Source organism: Pelodiscus sinensis, chromosome 12 (genome assembly GCF_052426305.1).
Source record: "Pelodiscus sinensis isolate ZL-2025 chromosome 12, ASM5242630v1, whole genome shotgun sequence".
NCBI lineage: Eukaryota > Metazoa > Chordata > Testudines > Trionychidae > Pelodiscus > Pelodiscus sinensis.
Window position 1 is genome coordinate 5,189,578 of NC_143063.1, and position 25,578 is coordinate 5,215,155.

General features: G+C 49.9%; 1 protein-coding gene across 1 annotated transcript; it reads left to right on the top strand.

Annotated features, from left to right (window-relative positions):
• The first annotated feature begins 640 nt into the window (after nt 1-640).
• On the top strand, nt 641-3,474 carry LOC149523695 (uncharacterized). The gene is made up of 2 exons (XM_089781428.1): nt 641-2,642; nt 3,025-3,474. The coding sequence occupies exons 1-2, from the start codon at nt 1,039-1,041 to the stop codon at nt 3,068-3,070; spliced, it is 1,650 nt and encodes a 549-aa protein (XP_089637554.1). The 5' UTR covers nt 641-1,038; the 3' UTR covers nt 3,071-3,474.
• Nucleotides 3,475-25,578: the final 22,104 nt, after the last annotated feature.

The following is a 25,578-nucleotide window of genomic DNA, read 5'->3' on the forward strand; positions in this document are numbered from 1 at the left end:
GGACGCCCTAAGCTGTGCCCAGACACGGCCCGGTCCGTCACAGTGGCGTAGTCGGCAGGATCCACAGATCTTGGTCAATTGAGCTTTGGGATCAGGACCCCACGCTGTCTAAATTTGATTTTTGGTGTTGAGAGTTTGGTTGATTAAAGAACCGCTGCGATGATCCCCGAACTATATGAGAGTCTGAGCAAAAGTGCTCTGAAGGATTTGTGCTTGGGGAGAGGCATTGCCTTTAGGAAAAGGGCCTCTAAACTAGATCTGGTAGTGTTGTTACTAACCAGAGATGTGGATGAAAGGGATCAGAAGCGAGCCAAGGAAGCTGCTGAAAGAAGGCAGAAGGAAGATGAAGAAATTGCTAAGAGACAGAAGGAGATGGATCGGGAACTTGAGGAGAAAAAGGCAGAATATGCTGAGAGACAGCAGAGGGAAGAGGTAGAGCATGCAAAGAAGATGGCCCTAGCCAGGGAGGAAAATGCTAGACTTGACCTCCAGCTTAAGAGACTAAAAGAACAAGAGAGACTGTATTCTCCTGAAGGTTCAATGTATAACTCTGTGGGTATGCGGTGTGCTTATGATATGGCAGACGTATTTTGCCCAGCTGATGTGATGACCCAACCCCAAAGCATATGTGAATGCAAACCTTGTGTATTACCTGTAGCTAACAGGGAGGTTTGGGAAGGGGGTGCATGTGGGTATGAAAAGTTTCCTGGAGCTGGTCAGTCTCCCTGTAACCAAGGGGAAAGTGTCTCTACATGTGAGCCTGTGGGTGAGGGCCCGTTTGATGCCTCAGAGGTGAGGCTGGAATCAGAACCAGGGCAGGAAGAGCCCAGAAGTCAGGGAAATGTTTCTCTGGGGCAGCCTGGAGTGGCTGGCCAGAGTGAAGTTTTAGTTGAGGTGTTGGTGGCTGGTGAGGTTTGTGGAATTGAACCTGCACAAGCTGAAATTGAGTCGTGTGAAGCACAGTGTGTGCAAGCTGGCAATTTGGCTGGTGGAAGTAGCAGGGGGGCAGTAAAGGAAGCTGTCCCAGTGGCTAGCTGTATGCCTAAGATTAGCCAGGGGTGTTGGAACAAGGGAGAAGCTGTCTCTGGTTGTCTGGCTGTGTGTGGGGAAGAGTTTCTTCCTTTGTCTAAGGAAGATGCCCCACAGCCTGTGAAGGCTGAGAGCAGTGTTGTTGTCCCAGAGTTGGGTCTGGATATGGCTAAGGCCCAGGAAGGGGGTGGCCCAAGGTTTGTGTCGGCTGGGGAGAGGGATGAGGTGACTCAGGTAGAGTCAGTCAGTGTTTTACCAGAACCCCAGAGATCAGACAGTGGTGACCCTGATATTGTGTCTGATGCTGCTGTGTTGCTGGCAGAGGGGGGAGCGACTCTGTGGGAGCAGGGAGACCCCTTAGCCCGGGCACAAGGAGAGAACGAGGGTGTGTTAACTCTGGTGCCTAATGATGGTGTGGATGTTTACAGCCATCTAGAGAGCTGCACAGGGAGTGAAGATGCCTCTGACCCTGTCTCTTGTGGGTCTGTCTGTGTGCCAGAGAGGGGATTGTCTATGAATCCACCAGAGGGGCCAGAGATAACTCAGGGAGTAAGGGAAGTGCAGGAGGAATTGGTTGGGGCTCAGCAGGGCAATGCTACTGCAGAGCCAGGGAAGGGTGAACTGCTGCTTAAGGAAGCTCATAGGGAGGAGAGTCCTGGCAGTGCTTGTAGCAAGCAGTTTGCAGTAACTGAGAGAGGTGACGATGCCTGGCTTGGAGAAGGCATTCAGGAGAAAGCTCTGCCTGTAAAAGGCAGCAGCTTGTTGTGTGAGGCACGTGTTGCAGTGCCTGGCAGACAGAACTTGTCTGTTGGCAGTGACTCCACTGACTTGGGTTTAGGGAAACCCAGTGTGGATGGTGGTGAAGAGGAGGGACTGAGGGTTGTTCCAGAGGAGGCAGGAACAGCCAGAGAACTGGAGCAGGCTGCTAACCCAGTAACTGTGGGTGACCAGCTTGCTGGGAAGTCAGTGTGTGTGGGACAGGATTGTTCCCAGGTGAAGGAGGAGAGTGGGAACTTAGTGTCTCAAATTCAGGAGAAGGGCTGGGTAGCTAAGTATGCAGAGCAGAACAGCTGTGTGGTCACTCTCCCTAGGATGCAGGAGATGGCAATTAAGCTCCCATCTCTGGACACTGTGGACACTCATAATCAATCAGGGAGGTTGATATCTGGTTCCATGTGGAAACAGAGGTTGGAGGTGGACAGAGGAGAGACTTGGGAGTCTACAGCTTACTGCTGTTACCCCACTGAGTGGGGAAAGGGGGAAAATTCCAGGGCCATTGTGAGCCAGGGAGTCACGCCCAGCCAGCCCCTTGTCTTGGTCTGGCCAGAGGTTTCAGGCCTGGAGCCCAGAGGACAAGGGGGAGGGGCAGGACTTGCTTTGGCCAAGAAGATTTGCAGTTTAAACCTGAAGGGCCAAAACTGCAATGGTGTGGGGCCAGAGAAGGGGCCTGACGGAGAATTTCAGTATACACCTGAGATAGGATTGTTCTTGTTACTGATGTTAATTCTTGTAACCAATGTACTATTGTTGCAGAGAATTGTAAAGGTATACGATGTGCATGATCCTATGAAAATACCATGTAATCTGTCTGGAGATGTACCAAACGACAGACGGTATGTAAGGGGACATTGTGATGTTGATATCTCATGGTTAACACTTGTAACTGGTCTTGGAACTTTTTACAGGACAAAAGGGGTTCCAGCCAGAAGGTCCTGTGTGAGAAGGGAAACTGAGGCACACCACCATTTTGGTTGGGGGAGGCCTGTGATGCCCTCAGTGATGTTACTGGCATCACTTCCTGCATCAATTTTGCGTTGGGGGTGTCACGTTACCAAATTGGAGGGAAGCAGCCAGATCGCTGCTGCACCCCTAGGTGGGGGTATTGGCCCCAGAAATCTGTATGAAAGGGAGCCATGTGGGGTATTGAATGGGAGCTTGTTGTTTTCTGATCCTGTGTACACTGTTTATGTGAGTGTATAATGTCTGTGTGTAGAGATCTGTACTCTGTGTGGAAACTGAAGATTTCCCTGCATGTGGTTAAGCATTGGGCAGGGCCGAGCCTGTGGAGCCTGTGGACATGCTAATTACCTGTGGGACAATGGTTCTCAATGGGCCAAAGACACACCCAAAGAATGGGGGCTGTCCTGAGAGCAGCCAGCAGGGAACACAGAGAGGCTGAGGACCAGGTGACCTGCTACATACTAGAAGAGGCCAGGAAGGAGTATAAAGAGGCCATGTGGTCGATGCCATTTTGTTCTCAGCTCAGCACTTCATCCCAGAGGCAGCACTGCAGGGATTGAAGAGCCCGGAAGACCTGGGAACCCATCCTGATCCTAGGATGTGCAATACGGACTTTTAACCAGCAGCTGCAACATCTCTGCTAGAGCCTGCATCGAGGACTGGGAGATTCGGTGCATGTAACGTACTGTACTTTAATAACCTTACTCTCAGGCTTTTCTTTCTTGTAATAATAAACCTTTAGATATAGATTCTAAAGGATTGGCCCAGCGTGATTTGTGGGTAAGGTCCAGAGGGTAAATTGACCAGGGATCTGTGGCTGGTTCCTTGGAACCGGACAGAACTTGTTCGGGGTAGGTAGGATTGGGTGCTAGGACCCCCCACCTGTGTATGAGGCCCGGGGCCATCTGGGGCACGGATATTGCTGGGGTATCAGAGGGGTTTTGCTCGGGAGGCTTCAGGCAGGCAGCTGAAGCGCTCTGTGAGACTGGTTCGTGGCCTGTGTGGAGAGGTCGCCAGTCAGGGGGACTGTAAAGAGCCCCGGATTTGAGCAATTCGCCCTGAGCGGACGCCCTAAGCTGTGCCCAGACACGGCCCGGTCCGTCACAGGGGGTCAGCAAACATGTGGACAAGGGGGATCCTGTGGATATAGTATACTTAGATTTCCAGAAAGCCTTTGACAAGGTCCCTCACCAAAAGCTCTTAAATAAACTAAGTTGTCATGGGATAAGAGAGAAGGTCCTTTCGTGGATTGATAACTGGTTAAAAGACAGGAAACAAAGGGTAGGAATAAATGGTAAGTTTTCAGAGTGGAGAGAGGTGATAACTAGTGAGGTCTTCCAGGGGTCTGTCCTCAGACCAGTCCTATCCAATTTATTTTTAAATGATCTAGAGAAAGAGGTAAACAGTGAGCTGGTAAAATTTGCAGATGATATCAAACTGCTCAAGATAGTTAAGACCAAATCAGACTGCGAAGAGCTTCAAAAAGATGTCACCAAACTAAGTGATTGGGCAACAAAATGGCAAATGAAATTTAATGCTGATAAATGTAAAGTAATGCACATTGGAAAAAATAATCCCAACTATACATACAATATGGTGGGGACTAATTTAGCTACAACTACTCAAGAGGGAAATCTTGGAGTTATTGTGGATAGTTCTCTGAAAACATCCACTCATTGTGCAGAGGCAGTCAAAAAAGCAAATTGAATGTTAGGAGTCATTAAAAAAGGGATAGAGAATAAGACAGAGAATATCTTATTGCCTCTATATAAAACCATGGTATGCCCACATCTTGAATACTGCATACAGATGTGGTCGCCTCATCTCAAAAAAGATATATTGGCATTGGAAAAGGTTCAGAAAAGGGCAACAAAAATGATGAAGGGGTTGGAATGGGTCCCATATGAAGAGAGTATTCTTTACTATAGTTTCAACTTGGACTTTTCAGTTTAGAAAAGAGGAGACTAAGGGGGGATATGATAGAAGTCTATAAAATCGTGATTGGTGTGGAAAAAGTAAATAAGAAAAAGTTGTTAATAGGCAGTAAGTTTAAAACAAGGAAAAGGAAGTTTTTCTTCACTGAGCACACAGTCAACTGGTGGAACTCCTTGCCAGAGGATGCGGTGAAGGCTAGAACTTTAAGAGGGCTCAAAAAAGAGCTAGATAGATTCATGGAGTTGATAAATGTAAAGTAATGCACATTGGAAAAAATAATACCTGCCTGGTAGAGTGTACATTCAGAAAGTAGACATAAATATCAATAAACATGTTGCTTTTACAGTCACTTTTCACAGTAAAACTGCTTTTCAAAGTAACTTTTATACATTTGTAAGGCTTCTGAATAACTGGAATTCTGAAGGCCCTTTAATATTTACAGAGGGGTTATTTTTAGCAAGGGAATTTTATTCAAATGGGAGGTTGTGTATATGCTGTGGTTACTAAGTTCTTCTCCACAGAGAACACCTTTATTCCTTAAGTTCAGGTACTGATGAGCATTATTTGAAATGCATGGGACAGATGGGCCTCTTTTTTAGCTAGGCTTTGTGTACTGTGCAAATTAACCAGCAAGATGACTTGTGTGCATTGAACCATTGGTGTGTTGCATTTGGAGAATAATACATTATTGTATGTATCTACAAGCCAAACACAGTCCAATGAATATAAAAGACTATTTGAAAGGTATAACCATGAGCAATAAGGGTAAAATTCAGTCCATTCACAGAAAGCTCTAGTTTTCAGATTCTTTCCTGTACCCCAAGCTAGGCTGAATTTCTACACCCAGACAACTGAGGCTCTACCAAAAGCATCTCTAGCTCCTTCATACCAGTTGCATAGGGGATTTTAAAGGCAGTGCACCCAGAAAAAATATGGATCCAAAGCTTATCCCTGTGACTTCACCCAAACCAATCCACTCCACTTCCAAAATTATCTTTCGTGCCAGCCCTGCATCAGCTAAATCCATCCTGTGGTCAAAAGATCCCTACATAGCTCTGAGGGGGCTCTTAACTGCTACAGAGGGCCTTGTTCTAGCCCTTTGCACCACAGTGAATTTCAGTCTGCCTGAATATATCTATCTATTGAGTCAAAGTGACTGCTTTGTAAAGAAAAAATATTTTTATTTAAAAATACATGTACACCATATCTCTAGTTGAATCAGAGCCTGCATAGTCTGTTATAACTATACAGGAGATAGTGTTTCATAGCAGCCAAAGGACTGGAATAGGATGCAGGAGACCTGGATTCTATTTTGCCACTGGCCTGCTGTATGACTGTAGGCAAGTTATTTCTCTCGCTGCACCTCAGTTTTATTTCTGTAAAATGACTGTAATAATATTGGCCTCCTTTGTAAAACATTCTGACATCTCACGTTGAAAAATGTTATATAAGAGTGAGGTAGTGGTATTTTAATAAATGTTTCTGACTTGCTTATATCAGTAATTATATGATTAAAAAGAGATAAGGACATGTAGCAGCATAAAAACCAACCACCGTTGCAAAATTCCATAAAGAAGGGCCCTGATTAGTGAAATAGGCAATACCATAGGCAAATAACCCATCGTCTTAAGTTAGAAGTCTGTTTAGATTCTTTCAATTAGCAGAGGACTGCAGATATTTTTCTAGAAACCATCATGGAACGCAGACTTCAGATCCAATTATTCATCTGATGATGCAATGTGGGCTGAATTATACAATTAAAGAACTAAACAGATTTTCCCAGAGGGCTACTTGACTTTTTCATAGCTATTCATTATTAGAAACATGGATGAGTAAACCAATACCCATTTGCATGATTCTACACCATTTATGTATGATTAGACAATGGAACCATGTGATCTGCTTATTGAAAAAGCTTTTCCTTTTAAAGATTGTGGCATAAACTGAGAAAAGGAAGAACATCCAGACTCTTGTTTCTAAAACTCATGGAAATATCATTTTAACTGAGCAAAAGGCATAATTCATACATGCCTGCATATATAACAAAATCAGTGTTTAGAAACACTGTAATAATCTTCAGAAGCTTCAGGGGGTAACCAAGTTAGTCTGTACAGACGAAACTTAAAAAACAACAAACGGGTTTGGTAGCACCTTATAGACTAACAAAACAAGTACTGTAGATGGTATCATGAACTTTCATGGGTACAGCCCAATATTGTCGTTATCTCCAATATTTTTATTGTTATTTTCTTTGAAGAGGTATGCTCTGGTAGAGTACATCGACACTACAGAGTTTTTTTAGAAAAAGGCTGTTTATCCGAAAAAACTTCACTTACATCCACACTGCAATCACCTTCTTTCGGGGAAAAAAATAAAAAAAACAGAGGGTTTTTTCCAACATTGGTAAACCTCTTTCTACGAGGAAGAAGCCTTTTTCCGAAAAAGCTCTTTGGGAAAAAGGTGTGTGTGGATGGGGAAGAGGGAGTTCTTTTGAAAGAGGAGGAAAGAGGAAAAAGCACAGGTGCCCTGGTGGCCATTCTGCCCATAGTAATCACCGCTTACATGTGAGATAGCATCCATTCAGTGTGGACACTATCTTTCGAAAAAGCAGATAGCTTTTTTGATGCTCTTTGGCAGTGTGGACGTGCTCTTTCGGAAGAAGTTTTTTCAGAAGATCTTCTTCCAAATAAAACCTGCAGTCTAGACATAGCCATAGACATAGCAGGTGGTGGTAGTCAGGGTCTCCCTCCTAAGAGGAACTGAGTCATCCATCTGCCATCCAGGCCTGCAATCTCAAGAAGTGTGCTGCTTACTCAGTCTCAAGAAGTGTGCATTCAGGATCTGAATGAGAGTCTTCTGAAGGCAATTAAACCTTCAGATCGCTACCCCTTTCTGTTTCTTCATGTAGGAACTAATGATATGGCGAAGAATGACCTTGAGCAGGTCACAGCAGATAATACAGCTCTGGGAAGAAGGATCAAGGAATTTGAAACGCAAGTGGTGTTCTTGTCATAGAATCATAGAATCATAGAGCTGGAAGTGACCTTAGGAGATCATCAAGTCCTCCTAAGATCTCTTCCAGCTCTATGATTCAATGATTCTATGATAAAGACAATCACCAAGAATCTATTTATGTATTCAGGAAAAGATAAATATTAACTGATTAACATTAATGTTCATATTATGTCTAACATACAAAGCATAAAAGAGCCATAGAAATTGCAGTCTGTGTTCCACAAAGTTGACAGTTTAAACTACATTAGGACTTTTTAAAATAAAGATTTCAAAGCAGTGAGAAAAATGAGTCAGATCCTCAATCCCAGTATAGCCCCATTAGTATGTCTTGACAGTGCAGAGGGGCTATAAATCTGTCCTAGCCTGGCACTCATCCAGCATGGAACAATCTGTGTGTGGCATAAAGCTGGCATAATTAGAAGGACAGCCCCTGCGTGTGGTCAGAGTATTTCTGGGCTCTGGCAATCCCCAACTGATATAACAGTCCTTTGGAGTTTATTACTAGCAGAATCAGTTAGAAATGGAAACAGAACTGGAACAATATCTGGGCGGTCTCAGAATGTAGATGTGAGTCCTACACCAAGCAATTTGTCTGGACTTGAGGATCATTCCATTCCCTGAAATAACAATGGGATCTCTCACACACCTGTATAAAACATGTCCATTACTTGACTTACAATGGCATCAAACTAGAAACTCAAGTCCAATGTATGTAATCAAATACCCTATCATTGCAGTCCTTTTGAGAAAAAATTCTGAATACAGCAAAGCTTAGAAACAGCAATTATTGTGTCTCAACTCTACTTGAATTGATAGTTTTGAGGTATTTCGAAAGTCATCAGTGAGGGGGAGAAACCATAGATCCTATCTTGCCAGGAAAAGGGTGGTCAGTAGGCTGCAATAAATTTAGAAAACTGGACAGGTTCCAGAACAGCAGAAGATCCACATTTCATCAGAGCTGGGTAGTCTGCCAGCTACATTGGCCCTGCAGCAGACTTTGCCTGCTCTCTCTAAATATGCTTCGGTTAAGCTAAATATAGTTTCTGCAATTTCAAGTCTCAGCCTTTAGATTCCTATATTAGCTAGACTTACTTATAACAACACTTTCATTTAGTTGTTTTATATTTGTGTTGATCTTATGTGTCTTCCTCAGGGTTATTAATATCAGTGTATCATTAATATAACTCTAAAATATTCAGTGTTTTGACTTTATTGATCCCATCTAAACTTGTGGCTAACATCTGAGAGAGAGGAAAGAGAAAGAGGTTATGTGTATAAATCACAAGTATCAAGTCATAAAATCTCTTATTTCTGCTCCTGCATGGCCAGAAGAAAGCATTTTCAAGTCCAATATATGGGAGTCAAACATTTGGAGGAGCTAGCTACTATCAAAGTTCAAAATCAAGATGGCAGGAGAGTGAAAATTGCAATGGAAATTGACAAATAGGGCCTGATTCTTATCTCTTATGGTTAAACTCACAAAACGGGACTGATCCATACTAGTGGTGGGACTATGTTTGTGTTGCTGCCCTGCTCTGAACCAGGGCCTGGGCCTTATTGACTGTTGGACTGCGTAGGTGTTGGTGCCCACTCTATAGCTTCGAGCTCCCATGCAGTATGCGCTGCTGTCTGGCAAGCCCCTGCCCCCACCATGTGACCCTTCCATCTCATTGCGGACTGCCTCCGCTGTGCGCTGCCAGCCCGGCCTCCTCCATCCACAGGCAGCCACCACCACTGCCGGAGGGGGAAGGGTACTGGTTGTAGCCGGTGAGCCACTCCTGGGAGCTGCCACCAGAGCTCGGCTGCAGAGCGGGGTATGTGTGGGCTCTGCCGGTGCACTCAGTGCATGGCCCTTTTTTCTCCCCACCCCTTCCCATTCCACTGGGGGAGTGGCAGTGCATGGACCCGCTCGCTCTGCTGGGTCTGGTGTGGTGGGGGCTTTCTCTCCCCCACCCAATGCTCCTCCTAATGGGAGCCAAAGCTGGGGCAGGGACTGGAATGTGACACTAATATTATCTCCACGGGTGGCCTAGCTCCAGGCCTGGCAAGTGGTCCTGCCTTGGAAGCAGCTGGAGCCGGGGCTGCAGGGACTTCTGGGGCCCGACCACAGACTCCATCCCCACAAACTGGAAGGCAAAAGGGGGAGGAGGAGCTCAGAGAGAACTAGGGGGAAGGAGGGTGGGAGAAGAAGGGGCTTGTGCTGAGGGGAGGGGGCAGGGCAGGAGAAGAAAGGGGAAGGCACCAAGGGACAGGGTGGAGGAGAGACAAATGCAGGGGGCCAAGTGGAAACAATGAGGAAAAGTGCAGGAGGAGGGAGGGGAGGTGTCAGTGGGGGTGGGAAGGTGGAGGGGATAGGGTGATGCTGGGAAAGGAGAAGGGAAGGGCATTGGGGGCAAGAGGAAGCAAGGGGAGGGGGAGGTGCTGGGAGAAGGGTTGAAAGGAGGGGTGGGCATGAGGAAGGTGTGGATGGAGCAAGTCATGTGTGAGGGCACAGAGTGGCATGAGAGGAACTGGGGCAGAGGATGGTGAGGGGATGGGTATCAGGTAGAAAGAGGGCAAGAGGGCAGGAGCAGTGAGGGAAGGAGGAAGCACCACAAGGATGCAGGGGTAGGGAGGGTGCAGGTGCCTGGGGATTCTGGGGGTGAAGCAGAAGGGCAGACACCTTCAGGGGAGAGACCAGCACCATAGGAGAGAGGGTTTGGTGGGGGCCAATCTCATCCCCTATGGGTAGGAGGATGGTGGGAAAAGTTCTTAGGGTATGTCTACACATCAAAGTTAATTCGAAATAATAGCCATTATTTTGAATTAACTTTCCTAGCGTCTACACAGCCAAACTGCTATTTCAAAATAAATTTGAAATAGTGGAGCACTTATTTTGAATTTGGTAAACCTCATTCTACGAGGAATAACGCCAAATTCAAAATAGCTAATTCGAAATAAGTGCTGTGTAGACACTTATTTTGAAATAGGGGGCCTCCAGCCTTCCCAGGGTGCCCTGGTGGCCACTCCAGCCTCAACCAAGAACACTCCTCTCCCTCCCCGCTCCCCGGAGTCCTTAAAGGGGTTGACTCTGGCCTCAGTGCCTGTGCCAGCTCCAAGCCTGCCAGCCCAGAGCCAGCAGTCACTGCCCCTGACCTAGCGGCCCCAAAATATGAGCCAGCAAGCCACTAGCAGCCAGTCCTCTGCCGCTCCCCAGGAGCAGTCTGCCAGCTCCCAGGAGCCTGCCATGGCCTGGAGAAGGCGGGTGCCTTCCTCGTCCAGGGAAGAGATCAGGGTGGACCTTACTCAGGTTTGGGGGGGATGCCCCCAATGTTCATGATCTCTGCACTACATGGAGGAACGCGGCCGTCTATGGCAGGATAGCTGCCAGCCTGGCCACCAAAGGCCATATGCGAACCCAGGAGCAGGTTTGCATGAAAATCAAGTTAGTTTGGCAAGACCCCCAACCCTGAGCCCTGAGCTTCCCCTCCGCCTTCTTCCCCTTGCTTCCCCCTTCCACTTCCCTCCTCCCAGGTTTTCCTCTCCCCTCTTCCCCCCTCTCTTCTCCCCTCTTCCACCTCCTTTCTCCAGTCTCACCAGAGTTTCATCTCCCCACCCAGTTTTGTTAAATAAAAAGAGTTTGTGTTCATGAAAATACTTGTATTTTATTTGAAATCAGGAAGGGGGGCTGGGAGGGTAAGTGGAATGATGTGGGGGAGGAATGAAAAACAAGCCCCTAGTGGGGCAGACCAGGGAGGCTCTTAGTGCTCTTCAGGGTGGAAGCTCTCCCGCAGGGCCTCCTGGATACTGACAACCCCCTGATGGACCTCCTGGATGGCAGCCTGCAGAAAGTGTAGCCAGGCTCGCAGCAATGAGAAGCACCAGAGTGCCCAGGGGCAGCTCCAGCTCCATGTTACAGAGCGCTGTGGTGTCCTGAGTGAGGGCACCCAGAGCATGCAGAGTCACAAATTCTTTGCTGTCCCTCATCGAGGTAGGCAAGCAAGCAGGGAAAGCTGCGAACCAGATGGCCGGGGTGGGGGTCCCTTTAAGGACAAGCCTCAGATAGCCTCAGGCAGCAACCACACAAATAAACTCCTGACCTGATGCCCTGCTGGACCTGGTTCTGGCTGGCCTTCAACGCAATTCAGTGTCCACTCAGTGTGGACGCGCTATTTCGAAATAGCAAAATGCTATTTTGAAATGCATTTTGTGTGTAGATGTGTTATTTTGAAATAAGCTATTTCAAATTAACTATTTTGAAATAAGATATTTCAAAATAACACTGTAGAGTAGACATACCCTTAGAGGGGGTTACTTTTACTTCTGGTCATGTGCCCATCTTGACCCTGAGAGTCAGTAAACAGAGGAGAGAACAAATGGCCGTCTTCCTTTTTTTTGCTCAACAAAAATCCTTGGTGTTCCCCATAAAGAAAAATATTGTTTGGTGTTCCTCGGTCTTAAAAAGCTTAGGAAACACTGCTGCACTCAGTGCTCGGGGTTTGAAGGGAGCCGCTGGACATTGATTTCCAGTCCTGAACACAGGTCACGGACCCAGGACTCAAGTGGCCGACTTACAATCCTCCATCAGCAACTTCACTGGACTGGTCACATAGTTCGGATGCCAGACCATCAGCCGTCTGTTTTCTCATTTGAAAGAAGGATACCGTAATGTGGGAGGATCAAGAAGCACTGTAAGGACTTGCTAAAGGATAACTTAAAGAAGTGCAGCATTGACATTGACACTTGTGAGCCACTTGCCCAGCATCGCTCAAAATGGAGACAAGTCTTACACAATGGCTCCCTGCACTTTGAATTGCCCGCTGACAAGCTGAGGAGAAGAGATGCAAGAGGAAGGGGAGACTGGTTTCTAGTCATGGTCAACAGCTTCCTGCTGTACCTGGAAACATCTGTCCTCATTGTAATAGAAGTTGTGGTTCAAGAATCAGCCTTATCAGCCACTTGAGGGTCCACAACTTCCATGGAAGATGATCATACTTGGCAATGAGTGATTGCCCACCAGGGATCCAACAGTGAACAGCTATTTTATTTAAGGACCTGTGGAAGCTGCACCATCGTTAGGGTTGAAGATAATTTCCCATTATGCTGTGAATTTTTAAACTTTTCTGATGCTCAGCTTTCTCCCCATCCCAACCTGCTGCTTCCTAAACTGGCATATGCTGCATCTCAGCCTAAGGTGCTTCTCTGGGAAGTTTTTGGGGAGAGGGGGAAATATAAAGGAGTATTAAAAGATGGGGGGGGATGTTAAAATTGTGTACCTTTTAAATAATACAGTTGAGAGAGGCTGAGATTTCTAAAGCGAAGTAGAGAATTTAGAAATAACTTCCGGTAACATCAATTGAAGTTGTGTGTCTAAGTCTGAGTTGGCCTTGGAGAGTTCATCCTGAACATGTGGAGGGGAATGTTTTCCAACTGCCACACTGAAATGTTTTCCAACTGCTATTCAAACTCCACAGGCTAAATGTGATTAATGGGAATCAACACTGGATCTGGATTCATCAGAGAGTCTAGCTCCTGAACAAAGAACCTCAGTTGCTGAGAAAAAGCATGTGCAAGTTCTGGGAAGAAAGAGTCATGTAGCGCAGATGCTAAATGAGACTCCCCTCATTAATAACTCAATAAAAGGTTCTACATAGCAATACTGAGTTTTTATAGAAGAGTATAAAATCTACTTTGGCAGAGCTCCAGCTTTGCCTCAGGCATGCTGCACTTGTGGGTGGTTAGCAGGAGATAAGAGGTCACAGTCTACCGAGCCACCTTTGTCATAGGCCAATCAATGGATTTGGGGTGAAACCCCTCCTTAGCCCCAACCTCCCTTCTCAGGGGTAGCCTCTGTACTGGTGTGGGCTCAGGCCCACCCTCGACACCAGGCTCCAGCCCAGGGACTCTAATGGCAGTGGCAACAGGTAGTATTTCCTCCACCAAATTTCTAAATAAAGCACTATTCTGAAACATCCCGTAACCCTTGTGGAACAAAGGTTACAGGGTGCGGGAATAGTACGCCCGTTATTTTGAAATCTATTTTGAAATAATGGGTGCATTTTAAAGACACAGACTAGCCCCGCTGAGAAGTGCTTAAAGGGATCTCCCTGGACAGCCGTTTCTCTGCTGCTGCGTGCTTCGGGACATCTCGTAGGGACTGAAAGCTGTAGCAGTGCCTGTTGTAGTTGCCCTCTGCCTCATTGGACACCACAGCCTGTGCCCTAGTACCTTTGGGGACTTTTGCCTTCTTCTTGTTGTGCCATGAAGGCAGGGGTGGCCCTGTGCCTGCTCTGGCCCCACACGGTTATTTTGGAGAGCCTGCAGCTGCTGCTCTATGCTGCCTCACTACTCCTGTACGAGCTTGACACTGAGCTCACTCTGGAGTCCGTCTCCCTGGATACGGTGGCTTCGCTGTGGCATCCCCACCCGACGATGGAGAGGCATTACTGGAGACTTGACACCAGTTCCGACTGGTGGGACCGGCTGGTCCTAGAGCACTGGGATGACCAGCAGTAACTCTAGAACTCTAGGATGCAGAAGCAGACATTCCTGGAGCTGTGTGCCTGGCTCGCCCCTGTGCTCTGGAAACGCAACACCCAGCTGTGGCCCGCCATCCCAGTCAACAAGAGGGTCGCCATCGCCATTGCTCGGTGGCATACCAGTTCGGGTTGGGCAGATCCACAGTGGGTGCTATCTTGATGCAGGTAAGGCCCTTGGGGAGGCTGCAGTCCCTGCCCAGGGGAAGGGAAGAGTCCAGCCGGGGAGGAGGGGGCAGAAGGGATGGAGGAAGCCCTGTTACCCAGTGACTTGTGCCTCCCTCACATAGCCTTTCTGGTGGGGGGGGACTCCGGGATGAAGGGGCTCTGGCATGTTTGGGGAGAGAGGGCATCAGAGGGAGGCAGGCATCCCCAAGGGCTCATGCACCCACCTGGTCTCATTCTGTGCATTCTCTGTGTTTCTGTGTGCCCTTCTGCAGGTTGTCAGAGCCATCAATGACATCCTGCTCAAGAGGGTCATCTACCTGCGGGACGTGGACACACCTGTGGCTGGCTTCGCTACCCTGGGGTTCCCCAACTGCAAGGGAGCCATGGATGGGACCCGCATCCCCATCCGGGCATCGGAGCATAGAGCGGCTCACTCTACCAACCACAAGGGATACTTTTCGATGGTGCTCTAGGCCCTCGTCTACCACCGAGGCTGCTTCACAGACATATACGTGGGGTGGTTGCAGGGCACATTATGCCCACATCCTCTGAAACTCCAGCCTGTTTCATAGTCTGGAGGTGGGCACTTTCTTCCCCCGGCGGGAATTGATGGTTGGGGATGTCCACATGCTACTGTGCATTGTGGGGGACGCGGCCTATCCCCTCATGCCAGGCTGATGCGGCCATACACCAGGTGCATGGACCCCGGCCAGGAAAGATTCAGCGTGCTCCTGAGCTGGTCCTGCAACTAGGTGGAGCGTGCCTTCGGACAGCTGAAGGGGAGATTCCATTGTCCGCTTACCCATCTTGACATGGGCGAGCAGAACATCGTGGAGGCTGTCGCAGCATGTTGTGTGCTGCACAACATGGTGGAGTGGAAGGGGGGGCCTTCCTCCCAGGGTGAATGCAGGCGAGGGCCGGGCATTCAAACAGCCCCAGAAAATTGCCATCCGGCAGGCACACCACGATGGGGTGCACATCTGAGAGACCCTCAAGGAGATGTTCTCCCAGGCCCCACAGTAGGTTGCTTCTGTCTCGCATCCACATCTCCCTCCCATCTCCAACCCTTTCCTCCCCCACTTCCCTCACCTCCCAATAAACACAACTGGTTTTGTTAACCAAACAATAAAACTGTATTAAGGGGCTCTGAACCGGGAGAGGGAGGAAGAAGGGGGCTCTGATCTGGGAGGGGGAGGAGGATGGGGCTCTGAACTGGGAGGGGGAGTTATTGCTGGGAGGGGCGGTTCCTCCCAGCACCTCTGTGGATGTGGAAGCCTCGGCGCCCTTCCCACAATGCCCCTAAGCCCCGTGCCCTCCTCCATGAGCCTCACGTTCCACCACTCATTGTGGCTTAGGCCCAATTGGTCTCCTGTGTGTGTGTCCACATAAAGACTAGCTCAAAATCCTGGGAATGAAGTGATCCTCCATGGATTGTCACGCTGGGGAGACATCACTGTGAATGACGACCACTTTTGTCTGTGTTCTAGCCACTTAGCATGCTGTGTCTGTCTGTCTAGCACTGTGCACACTCCCTCCGAAAGGTAGAGCACATGGCTTCTACTCTTGTCACTGTCTGTGAGCATACACCGTTGATACTGTAGTCACATTTGAATACACATCACCACATTGCATGGGAGCAAGTGTGGCAGACGAGTTCTGGGTTCTTGGACTACTATCATTGATTTCCTTGGGGACGGAGCCAGGGATACTCAGGAGTGTACTGTCCCTGCAGCAAGACTCATTTGGCCAGAGGCCCAGACTGCTTGCTTCCCCGCTTCCCCTCCCACCAGCCCTCAGACAAGTAGCCCAGGGAAATGTATGGCCACAATGGGGGGATTCCCTCGGGGCAGCTGAGGGGCTTTGTGGGGGCAGTGCTCACAGGTCTGGCTCGTTGCACTTTTCCCAGGAGCAGCTGCTGTGTCACATGGGCAGGCATGGCTGTGTGCTGTCTGTATGTGGCACACTTCGGGATGCATGGGGTGTGACCTGCGCCCTTGGGGTTTGGTTGCTTCCAGCTGGCATCCCCCCTCCTTTCCCCAGGCAGGATGTGTGTGAGCAGCAGGGTCCCAGGCGTGCCCTGGAGCTGCCTGCCGTGTCCACATGCCACACAGTCAGGATGCACAAGGTTGCACATACTGTCGAACTGCCGAGTGACATTCCCCCTCTCACCCCAGGCACCTACCTCCCCTGCCCTTGCAAGTGAGAACTGCAACATTCACCGGAGGATCTGTCACCAGCCTCGGATGACGCCCGGGAGACGTTCCAGCTGCTGGGCACTGGCTCCAGGTGGAGGATGATGGTGCGGCCCACTCCATCATCCTCGGAGCCGGTGGTCAGGTAGCCCTCCTCCTCCAGGTCAGACGGACTGACCGCTGGGGTGCTCAGTCCGGTGTCGATCATCGGCAAGAGCCCTAGGACCACCGTCTCCCCCAGGATGGCGTGCAGGCCCTCACAGCGTGGGCAGGTGTCGGCTCCTGCCCTCCCCCCCTGCCGCCCTCAGTGGCCCTCACATAGCCCAGGCGCAGCTCCTTGACCTTGGCCCAGACTTGTTCAAGGGTCTAGGCCAGATGTCCCTGGTTGATCAGCGCCCAGGCCATGCGGCCAAAGATATCTGCATTGCAGCAACAGGACCAGGGGTCGTGGAGGGCTTCCTCCTGCACCCACAAGTCCAGAAGGGCCTCCACCTCAGCCCCAGACTAGCATGGGGCTCTGCACTTTGTGCCCCTCTGGGCCTGCTGGCAGGGCCGTCCTTAGGATTTATGGTGCCCTAGAGGGGATTATTAAACTGGTGCCCCTATGCCTGACTTGCTCTTAGCAACACAAACATAAGCTTACAGTATTGGTGCCCCAGAAATACTGGTGCCCTAGGCAACTGCCTATTCTGCCTATGGCTAAAGACGGCCCTGCCTGCTGGGAGCCCTGGGGTGGCTGCTGGTATGGGGGTGCAGGCTCATGAGGTGGCTCTGGGGCAGACATCTGTGGGTCTCCTGGGTGCAGCAGGCAGAGCTGTGTGGTGGAGCTGTTAGCTGTTGTGCTGCTGCCGCGCAGTGTCTGTAGTGTGTGTGTGCCTGTAAGGGGGGGTCCAGCAAGCAGGAAGTAGCGAGCTGTAAGTGCAGTACGGAGCATCCAAGTGACCATCTGCGTTTTTTCCTGGGAGGCCAGTTCTTGTGCAAACACTCACTGCTGCCCATCCACACTGCCCTCTTGCACAAGAGTGCTTGCTCAAGAAGACTTATTCCTCATACGAAGCGTCAGAGCTCTTACACAAGAAGCCCTCTCTTCTGACGCTTTACTGTAAATTTACTTGTGCAAGAACGGGTGTGCAGTGTAGATGCTCTGCAAGTTTTTGCGCATGAACAGCCGTTCTTGTGCAAGAAGCCTACAGTGTAGACGTAGCCTAGAAACATAATTTGAAGCATAGTCAAGTCAAGAAGTATACGGTATCTTTTGTATAGAAATATCTGGGTCTCCAAAACACCATTCCTTTGAACTGCCTTTGAACTTGAGAAGAAGTGCTGCTGAGAAAGTAGGATACAAAGCTGATTATGCTTTTTCTCTGTAACAAAATATATATAGCCAGGGAACATATGAGTCTGCAGTGTTAGTTTAAAGGAGACCCAAATTCAGCATTTCACTAGCACTTCCAGAAAAGCAGCCCAGCTTTGTTTTTTCCAGTAATACTATACTCTTTGCATTTTCAGAGCACTTGTTCAAGAATTTCAAAATATTTTACAGCCATCAATGAAACCTCACAACATCCTATAAAGTCGACATTGTCTGAGTTTTACGGTTGAGCAGACGGAGGTACAGGGCCACATTTTTGGAACTCTGCAAATGGTTTGCGGTGACTGAATACCCACATGAGACCTGCTCTGACTGTGCAGAAGTGTGTGACAATTGTCCTATGGAAGCTCACCATGCCAGACAGCTACCACTCAGCTGGGAACCAGTTTGGGGTGGGAAATCAACAGTCAGGGCTGTTGTCATAGAAATAGCCAAGGCCATCCACAACATCCTGCTCCAGAGGGATGTGACTCTGGGGAACGTGGACAACGTCATGAAGGGCTTTGCTGCCATGGGCTCCCCTAAGTGCAAGGACACCTTAGATAGAATACACATCCCCATCCTGGCCCCAACCATTGCACCTCGGAGTACATCAGTTGGAAGGAGCATTCTCCATGCGGCTGCAGGCACTCGTGGATAACAAGGGCAACTTCACCAACATCAATGTGGGATGGTTGGGAAAGGCACATGACATCTGCAGCTTTCAAAACTCCTGCCTCATCCGAAAGATGCATGCCAGAACTTTTTTCCTAGACCAGACAATCAGAATCAGAGAGGTGGATGTGCCCATAGTGATCCTGGGTGACCCAGCCTGTCCCTTGTTCATTCCAGGATGAACATGGGCATCCTGGAATCCAGTCAGGGGCAGTTCAACAACTGGCCGAGGAGGTGCAGAATGGCAGTGGAATGTGCATTTGGACATTTAAAGGGGAGGTTCAGGAGTCTCTGGATTTGCTTGGACCTCAGCAAATGCAACATCGCCTTTTATGGGGGCAGCCTGTTGTGTATTCCATGCCCTGTGCGAGAACAAGGGGGAAACGTTTTTGGCAGGGGGTGGGGGCTGAGGCAGAGCACCTAGTCCAAGACTTTGAGCAGTCAGACACCAGCATGATAAGGAGAGCACAACAAGGGACAGTGCTAATCAGAGACGCCTTGGACAGTTTTATGCAAGTCTAGTGTTGAGACTCTCCCCTGTGGCTCTCTACGAGGTGTCCCTGCATTCCCTATTTTTGCCTTTCATCCTCTTCCTTTCCCCACTCCTGCCCTGTCCTTCCCGCTCCACCTCACCCCTGCAGTTCAACCAATAAAGAGTCCCTTGTGCAAATAACTGGAGTTTTTATTTGGGGAACAAATACAAGGAATGAATTGAATTGAGAACTGCAAGGGGAGAGGAGGGTTCAGGAACAGGAGTGGGATTGCCTCCTGCCTTCAGATAGCCTCAGGCTGCCCCTAAGATCTCCCCCCTCACTGTGTCTGGGATCCCAGAAGCTTTTGGGGACCCTGGCGGTGGAAGCCATGGGGAGGGTGGGGTTCTGGCTGGTGGCCTGTTCCAGGCAGGCCACCACATGCTCCATCAGATGGCTCAGGGTGGAGAACATCATCTTATGCTGGTGTATAAGTTGCTCCCTGGTGGCCTTCCTCTCCTGCCACTCGCCCCTCCTCTCTTCCCGATCAGCAGCCCTGTCCTGCCACTCAGCCTGGATCTCCACAACGAAGGAGTGAAGGCAATCCATTTGCTGCCTGAACATGTTTTTGCCTGCAGATGTGAGCCAGGCAGGCAGATGCAGTGGGAGATGGGGGATGCACACAGCTAGCAGGTGGCCCAGCCATAATGAAAGGTTACCAGGGCAGACATCACAGGAGGGCTACATCTACACTTGCATGATTTTCCGGAAATGCTTTTAACGGAAAAGTGTTCTGTTAAAAGCATTTTCAGAAAAGTGTGTCTAGATTGGCACGGACGCTTTTCCGGAAAAGCACTTTTTGCGGAAAAGCCTCCGTGGCCAGTCTAGACGCGTTTTTCCGCAAAAAAGCCCCGATCGTCATTTTTGCGATCGGGGCTTTTTTGCGGAAAACACTGCTGTGCTGTTTACACTGGCCCTTTTCCAGAACAGTTTTCCGGAAAAAGACTTTTGCCCGAACGGGAACAGCATAGATTTTCCAGAAAAGCACTGACGATCTTACATTACATTGTCAGTGCTTTTCCAGAAATTCAAGCAGCCAGTGTAGACAGCTGGCAAGTTTTTCTGGAAAAGCGGCTGATTTTCCAGAATAACTTGCCAGTGTAGACACAGCCCATATGTATAAAGAATCATAGAACCATAGAACTGTAAGAGACCTTAAAAGGTCATCAAGTCCATCCCCCTGCTCAAGGCAGGACCAATCTCAGCTAAATCAACCCGGCCAAGGCCTTGTCAAGCTGAGACTTAAACACCTCTAGGGATGGAGACTCCACTACTTCCCTAGGTAACCAATTCCAGTGCTTCACTACTCTCCTAAAGTATGTCTACACTACAAAGTTAATTCGAACTAACAGACGTTAGTTCGAATTAACTTTGATAGGCGCTACACATACAAACCGCTAGTTCGAACTTAATTCGAACTAGCGGTGCGCTTAATTCGAACTAGGTAAACCTCATTCTAGGAGGACTAACGCCTAGTTCGAATTAAGCAGTTCGAATTAAGGGCTGTGTGGCCACTTAATTCGAACTAGTGGGAGGCTAGCCCTCCCCAGCTTTCCCTGGTGGCCACTCTGGGCACCACCAGGGAAACTCGCCTGCCCCCCTCCCGGCCCCAGAGCCCTTAAAGGGGCACGGGCTGGCTACGGTGCCCGTGCCAGGTGCAAGCCTGCCAGCACCCAGCCAGCAGACCCTGCACCTGGCACGGCTCGAGCCAGCCACCCGCTGCCACCCAGCCCTCTGCCTCTTCCCGGGAACAGGCTGGCGGCTCCCGGGAGCCTGCCCAGTACCGCAAGAGGCAGGAGCCCGCCTGGTCTAGTGCGGAGATCGTGGACCTCATCCACGACCTCTGCACTAGGCACAGGAAAGTGGCCGTCTAGGGCAGGAGAGCTGCCAGCCTGGCTACCCAGGATCAGGTTTGCATGAAAATCAGGGTGGTCTAGTGAGACCCCTGACCCTGAGCCCTGAGCTTACAATGGCCGTACTGGGTCAGACCAAAGGTCCATCTAGCCCAGTAGCCTGTCTGCCGACAGTGCCCAACCCTAGGGACCCTGGAGGGGATGGACTGAAGACAATGACCAAGCCATTTGTCTCGTGCCAACCCTCTCCAGCCTTCCACAAACTTCGGGCAGGGACACCACTCCTACCCCCTGGTTAATACCACTCCATGGACCCAACCTCCATGACTTGATCTCACTTCTCTTTAAACTCTGTTCTAGTTCTAGCCTTCACAGCCTCCTGCAGCAAGGAGTTCCACAGGTTGACTCTTTGCTTTGTGAAGAAGAACTTTCTGTTATTAGTTTGAAGCCTGCTACCCATTCCTTTCCTTTGGTGTCCTCTAGTCCTTCTATTATGGGAACTAATGAAGAACTTTTCTGTATGCACCCTCTCCACCCCACTCATGCTATTATAGACCTCTATCATATCCCCCCTCCATCTCCTCTTTTCTAAGCTGAAAAGTCCCAGTCTCTTTAGCCTCTCTTCATATGGGACCCGTTCCAAACCCCTCATCATTGTAGTTGCCCTCCCCTCTCCCACCCTCCCTCTTCCCCTCTCCCACCTCCTTTTCCCAGTCTCCCCCAGTTTTGTTCAAGAAAGAGAAATTCTATTTTTGAACACAATTTTCCTTTATTTTGTACATCAGGAAGGGGGGCTAGGGAAGGGTAAGTGGAAGGAGGTGAGGGAGGAATGGGGTACGAGCCCCCGATGGGGAGGACTGGGTTGGCTCTGCAGGCTTCTGGGGGTGGAAGCTCTCCTGCAGCCCCCCAGTTGCCCCCTCTCCCCAGATGGCAGCCTGCGGCAAGTGCAGCCGGGCTGATGGCCGAGTGCTGTGATGTGCCCAGAGTGGGTAGTCCGGGCAATCCAAGCCAGGACTGCTTTGCAAGCGGGGCACCCCTGAGAACTGTCTGTCCGGGGTGGGGGTCGGGTCCCTTTAAGCACAGCTCTCGGCTAGCCTGAGCCAGCAGCTCCACGGTCTACGTCCTCATCTGATGCCCTGCCGGCACTGCTTCCGGCCATCTTTAACCCCGGTTCAGAGTCCACTCGGTGTGGACATGCTAGTTCGAATTAGCAAAACGCTAATTTGAACTAGTTTTTTAGTCTCGATGCGTTAGTTCGAATTAGCTTAGTTCGAATTAACTATTTTGAACTAAGTTAGTTCGAATTAGCGCTGTAGTGTAGACATACCCTCAGTGGTTTGAGCACTGGCCTGTTAAACCCAGTGTTGTGAACTCAAGCCCTGAGGGGGCCATCTGGGGCAAATCTGTCAGGGATGGTATTTGGTCCTGCCCTGAGGGCAGGGGACTGGACTCAATGACCTCTCAAAGTCTCTTCCAGTTCTATGAGATAGGTATATATCATATTGTTAAGCTTGCAGTCTAGACGTAGCCTGAGTTAAGAACACCTCCTGGATTGTGCAGCAGAGGTGAGGAAGGCGAGGGCACACCTAGTTTGAGGATCCTTCTGGGACTCCTGTTCTGATGCTGCTATTCAGTCGTATCAGAATTTAGGTGGCACCGATTGGCAGAAATTTAGGCTCCTCATGGACTTTACTGGTGGAAACTTAAGCATCTAGAGAATTTAGATGCCTACGGGGTTGAGCAGCCATTGCTTTGAGGATCTACATTTTTTCACTTAGGCACACAAAATGGTACTTAAGTGCTTATATCCCTTTGTGGAGTTATCTCCCATACGCTTTTGAAAGTTTCACCCATATTGTGTATATGAAGTAGAGAAAAGACTGCACTAGACATTGCTTACGTGAAATTTTGCCATAATCATTAATAAGTACAACTGCCAACTTTTTAAACTTCTCATCTACCCTTTCTAAAACCTGCCAAGATAGTCTGTTCATCTTAAGCTAATTGCAAACTTAGAGTAATGACATATTTTCTTGTTTCTTATACAACTGCTACTGGAAAACAACATAGTTATTCACACAGCTGTGAATTTCAGAGAGACAGGATTGTTGATCTCATAGATTTAAAGAGAGAATTGAGTAATGTGAAGTAATTAGAGCCTCTATGGAAAGCAAATGTTATAGTTAAGATTGCTTTCCATTGATTAATATGCCTGCATCCTTTTTTACCTATTAAACATCTGCACCTTAAAAATAAACATTCAATATACACTGACCAATAAATACTGCCTCCGTGTTTCATATTTAGTACCTTCAATAAATAAAGCCATAATTACAATTACTAGCTTATTATTAATGGTTGTAAATAGTAAACAGCCAGGGACAACTATTCAAACTGATATTAAAATAGCATTTCAAATCAATAAAAATAACGAGCAGAGGGCCCAATAGACTCTGTTGGCATAAAAGATGCTTTCGCTTGTGGGTCAGTGGTTCAAATTTGATGAAGATGAGTAAGGACTCAGGCTGCTTCTGTATATGAGATAAGGTCGAATGTATTAAGGTCAGTTTCTTACCTCCCAATTTTGTAAAGTTGAAGGTCCGTGTCCCCATTGTGCTATCCCAGGGTGACTGTGCCATTTTGCATTCCAGGTTATGCTCCCAGTGCGTGTTGGGACCAATACTGTGCAGGGGGGGGGGTGCCGAGGGTGTCTGGCCAGTCCTCCTAAAAGGCAGTGTTAAGCCCTCGGTAGCCTCTCTAACTGTACTTGACCCCTTTCTTTCAGGGGACGATACTTAACAGCCAGAGTCCAGTTCTACTAGGGATGTTAGCTAGCCTGTGATTGAATAGTCATGTAACCACATCAAATGTTAGCGGTTACATGACTGTTCAATAATCCCTGGAGGTGGGGTCAGCAGCCAGTGTGCTCCCAGCCCCACTCCTTGGGAGGCCCCTGCCACCTTACAATTCTGCTTCTCTAGCAGAGGCAGCAGCTCGAGGGGGCAGGTGGGAACTGGTCTGCGAGGGGAGCCAGTTTGAAAACCAGCTTCCCATGCAAACTGTCTCCCGCCTATCGCCTCCTGTCAGAGGAAGCAAAGTGGGGTGGCAGCAAGCCCCTGTCCATGGGGGATCCAAGCAGACAGAGGCTGCTTCACAGCGGCTTCCCCTGTGCCCCTTCCCCCAGAGTGTAGGAAGGGGCAGGTGGTACCATGAAGCTGGTGCTGGGGGAACCAGCTTTTAAGCCAGCTCCTGCCTGCCCCCCCACTGCCTCTGTGGGAGTCTGCAGAGCTGGCACTTACAGAGTCAGCTTAAAAGTCGGCTCCTCACTGGTGTCCCCTTTCAGCTGTGCGCCTGCACAGCCACGCACAGCAAATTCGAAGCCCACCCACCTCCTTCACACAGCCATGCAGCAGCCCTCGCCTTCCTGCTGGATTCGTAAGGTGAGTGGCATGGCTGCTGCCATGCTGGGGCTGTGTGGTGGGCTGGGCCAAAGCTGGGGGGCCGCTAATCTGGTGGCTGGGGCTGTGTTGGGGGCCAGCTGTTCCGGTTGCCATCAGAGTTTGTCTGCTGCTGGGTTTGGGGCTGTGGGTGGGTGGATGGGGTGCTGCCTCCAGAGTGAGTGGCTGCCATTGGGCTGTGGGGCTGTGGGTGGGTGGACGGGGTGCTGCCTCCAGAGTGAGTGGCTGCCATTGGGCTGTGGGGCTGTGGGTGGGCGGATGGGGTGCTGCCTCCAGAGTGGGTGGCTGCCATTGGGCTGTGGGGCTGTGGGTGGGTGGATGGGGTGCTGCCTCCAGAGTGGGTGGCTGCCATTGGGCTGTGGGGCTGTGGGTGGGTGGATGGGGTGCTGCCTCCAGAGTGGGTGGCTGCCATTGGGCTGTGGGGCTGTGGGTGGGCGGACGGGGTGCTGCCTCCAGAGTGGGTGGATGCCATTGGGCTGTGGGGCTGTGGATGGGGGGACGGGGTGCTGCCTCCAGAGTGGGTGGATGCCATTGGGCTGTGGGGCTGTGGATGGGGGGACGGGGTGCTGCCTCCAGAGTGGGTGGCTGCCATTGGGCTGTGGGGCTGTGGGTGGGGGGACGGGGTGCTGCCTCCAGAGTGGGTGGCTGCCATTGGGCTGTGGGGCTGTGGGTGGGCGGACGGGGTGCTGCCTCCAGAGTGGGTGGCTGCCATTGGGCTGTGGGGCTGTGGGCGGGGGAGGGGCTGCGGGTGGGTGAGCAGATGTCTGCTACCAGAGTTTGAGGGTGCGGGAAGGTGGGTGTCGGTTGCCAGGTTTGTGGCTGTGGGCGGGTGGCTGCCACCAGGGTTTGGGGCTGCAGGTGGGCGAGGGGGGGGGTCTGCTGCCTGGGTTTTGGGACATGGATGGGCAGTGGGTGGCTACCTCGGGGGTTTGGTGCTGCCGTCTGCCGCCTGCGGGCAGGAGAGCTGGGCTCTGCTACCGGGGTTTGCAGCCATGTAGTGAGCCGATTGCTGCTGCTGGGTGTTGAGGCAGGGCCGATGGTGGGTGGGCGGCTGTTACAGGGAAGGGCCGTGTGGCTCAAAAATGGGGGAGGAGAGTAGAAGAAACAGAATCAGATA

Coding starts and splice junctions, on each gene's coding strand:
- LOC149523695 (XM_089781428.1), top strand. CDS start 1,039: ATGCCTAAGATTAGCCAGGGGTGTTGGAACAAGGGAGAAGCTGTCTCT. Junction 2,643..3,024: donor GATGTACCAAACGACAGACG/GTATGTAAGGGG, acceptor CTGTGTGTAGAG/ATCTGTACTCTGTGTGGAAA.